Genomic DNA, 3,238 nt, shown 5'->3' on the forward strand with positions numbered 1-3,238 from the left:
CGACCCACTTTGATACATTCGAAAATGCTTTCTGCTGCTGCGGACAAGAAAGCCAAACAACTCACATTCACCGAGGCATTGTGTGTGTGTGTGTGTGTGTGTGTGTGTGTGTGTGTGTGTGTGTGTGTGTGTGTGTGTGTGTGTGTGTGTGTGTGTGTGTGTGTGGCCGTGGCCCAATTGCTTTTACAATAAATAAACATTGAATGTGTTTAATTGAATAGTAAAGGGGTTTAATGTTAGTGGCAGGTTGTTTGTGAGAGAGAATAAATAAGACAGCCCAATATTTAAAAAAAAAATTGTTAATCTTTTTCCCCGCATATTTCGCAACTTTCCGCATATTTCGCAATTTCACCGCATAAAATCACATAAAAACCCTGCATGTTTAATCGCATAATCAAGGATTTTTGCCCGCGTTTTTCTGGAGGGTCTAGGTTTATATCACACATACATATCGTATAACATATCAACCTACACATCACATGTTGTTAGGCTCATGTGATGTATAGCAAGTTATTTTACAAAGAACATATCAAAGGTGCAGTACATGTACTTGCTTCACATTTCTGCATAAGCATTTTGATACTAAATGTGTATTTTTTTTGTTATATCTGGAGTTTTTGGCTTGCATAAATTATAATTCAAGACATGGACATTTACTTTTTTGTCTACCTGCCACTCTGGCTAGTGGATTTAAAAATCTTCCTGCCACTCAATAGATTACCATTGGTTTTTTTAGTCTGGTGACTAAAGCAAATCTACAAAGCACTGTTTTTTCTGCTAGTGGCTGGTAGTATTAAGGGGTTTACATTCAGCTGTATCTATTGTCAAACTGAGTATTTTCTTTTTAAATAAGTTTTGCATTCGCTGTCGTGTCTCTTGAATGTTTGTGTGACTGATACATATACTTTTCAATTAACATTCATTTTTGTTGAGTCCAAGTTGCCAAATGCTTTATTTGCATTTCCAACTGCAGTTCGATAACTGACACTAAGTTTTTTGTTTTTAAATGTTCTCTCATCCCATCCTTCCAGTCTCGACCTCTTGGCACGTGGAGGAGGATTATTCCCGGGCATCAAACATTGACCGGTCCGTCCTTCCGACAGCACCTCGCTCAGCGCGTGAACCCGATGTGGACCGCTCCCGATTGCCCCGCAGCCCGCCTTACACGGCCTTCCTGGGCAACCTGCCCTATGATGTCTCTGAGGAATCGATCAAAGACTTCTTTCGTGGCTTGGCCGTAAGTGTAGCAAGCGTGCATGTAGTGTAGGGCTTAAAGCACATGGCACTTAGTTGTTACAGCTACTGCTACTCTTGGCTATGTAAGCAAACGCAAACAGTGGAACTCTCCTGAACATCTTGACAAGTTAGTCAGTAGGGATGGGTATCGAGAACCGCTACTAAGTCAGTACCGGAACCTGATTGGATGCTATTGGTATACCGTTAAGCCGCTGGACAAACGGTGCTGCTATCGGTATATGAATTACGCTACTTCCTTAGTTTGAACATTTCTGGTTGGTTGGGAACCCCTCATCCCGTGTGACGTATCCGGTTTGAGTACCACTCTGATTGGCCACTGTGAATGCCACTCGTCATCTCTCCTAACAGCGCTCTTATTATTGTGAGACTCCCGGGGGCAGACCATAGGGGCAGAGATCTTGCTAGAAACAGCGTCTCAAGGCTTCTTAACATTAAATACCCACTTAACGGGAAGAAACTCAGCTAACAGACGATATTAACCATTTTACCTACACGGAACAGAAGTCCAACACCAAGAGTCTAAATCAACACTTAGCAAAACGGGCTAACGTGGCTAACGGCTACTTTAGCACATAACTGGCAAAAGCGATTTTTTCTTTTGTTCTTTTTTTCTACAAGTCTTTTTATTTCATTATAGTGTACAGTAATCAATGCCATTTCATTTATATTGTAATATCACAGTACACTCACTACACTCCCTCCATCCGCACATGCCCACACAGGTGAAACCAAAAAATGCTTATCAATATAACTTAAACAACAGAGCCATAAAAATGAAATTAAAAGGGAAAAACAAAAACAAAAAAACCACATCAAAGTAAAAAAAACTAATAATTATACAATACAGTGACAATGTAGACAATGACAACACCACAACGAGTATTTCCGGCCGTCAGGACAAATAGCCACAGAATGCACCATTCCATCACTGGTCATATCTCAGATATATTTTCCAAATAAGAAAACAATGGCAACCACAGAGCTTGAAAAATATGTCCACGATTATATTTTTCCAATGTCATTTTCTCCGGAGGTAAAAAATGTGTTATCTGATCAATGAAAAGTTTAAATGTTGGGGGGCGTTCATTCTTCCAGAGTAAAAGTATACATTTCTTGGCAATTTTTTTTTATTGTGATTAGTATTCTGCAATGTATGGGGTTCAGTTCAAAGTTTGGCATGTCATTTAACAGCAAAAAACATGGATTTAGGCTAATTTCGATGTCTAAAACGGCTTTTGTGGGAGCATCAATCGAATCCCAGAAAAGTTTCAAGAGATCACATTCCCAAAACAGATGCATACACGTTCCTTTTATTTTACATCTCAGACATTTTGGAGAGTTTTCTTTGGAAATTGTATGCATCTTTATGGGTGTGAGGTAACATTTGTTGATACATTTAAAGTTTGCTTCTTTGATTTTATTGCTTGTGAATGGAAAATGTGCTCTTTCACAATATTTAAGTAGTTTCATCTATCTGTATCCCCAAGTCCTTTTCCCAGATATTTTTTAAAGTTAGAAAGGATGACTGAGCTCTTTTAGAAAAAACTGCATTAAATTCACTAATTGTACCTTTGATCGTGCTCGATGAAATCAATATCTCCTCCTCTTCTAACAATCCCGATCTCAATTTATTGCTTTTAATAATTGATTGGATCACGTTCCTAATTTGCAGGTATCTGAAAAAATCCTTATTTGAAATGTCATATTCTGCTCTTAAATCATTAAATGATTTCAATGTTATATCTTTGTGAAACAAATGTTTCAATTGCTTTATACCTGATTTCGTCCATTTGTTTATATTGATTGACAACAAATATTTGCTAAGATCAGGATTGTTCAAAATAGGAGAAAAGATTGAAATACCTGAGTTAACATGAACTTTTTTTGTACAGTCCCTCCAGGCCAAAAGTGTATTGACCACTGTAAAACATTTGGCCATATTTTTCACCTTTTTGAAGTCTTTAACAAATATAAGAGTTTC

At 37.9% G+C, this 3,238-nt stretch overlaps 1 protein-coding gene across 4 annotated transcripts in view; it reads left to right on the forward strand.

Moving 5' to 3' along the window:
- The window catches only part of eif4ba (eukaryotic translation initiation factor 4Ba), a 14,774-nt gene that overhangs the window by 3,597 nt on the left and 7,939 nt on the right, over positions 1–3,238 (forward strand). For all 4 annotated transcript variants that reach the window (XM_010775947.1, XM_010775945.1, XM_010775948.1 and 1 more), the window contains exon 3: positions 1,032–1,237. In XM_010775947.1, the coding sequence (XP_010774249.1) occupies positions 1,032–1,237 (206 nt within the window). The remainder of the gene's footprint in view (positions 1–1,031; positions 1,238–3,238) is intronic.

Source organism: Notothenia coriiceps, unplaced genomic scaffold (assembly GCF_000735185.1).
Source record: "Notothenia coriiceps isolate Sejong01 unplaced genomic scaffold, NC01 NC01_scaffold00016526, whole genome shotgun sequence".
Lineage (NCBI taxonomy): Eukaryota > Metazoa > Chordata > Actinopteri > Perciformes > Nototheniidae > Notothenia > Notothenia coriiceps.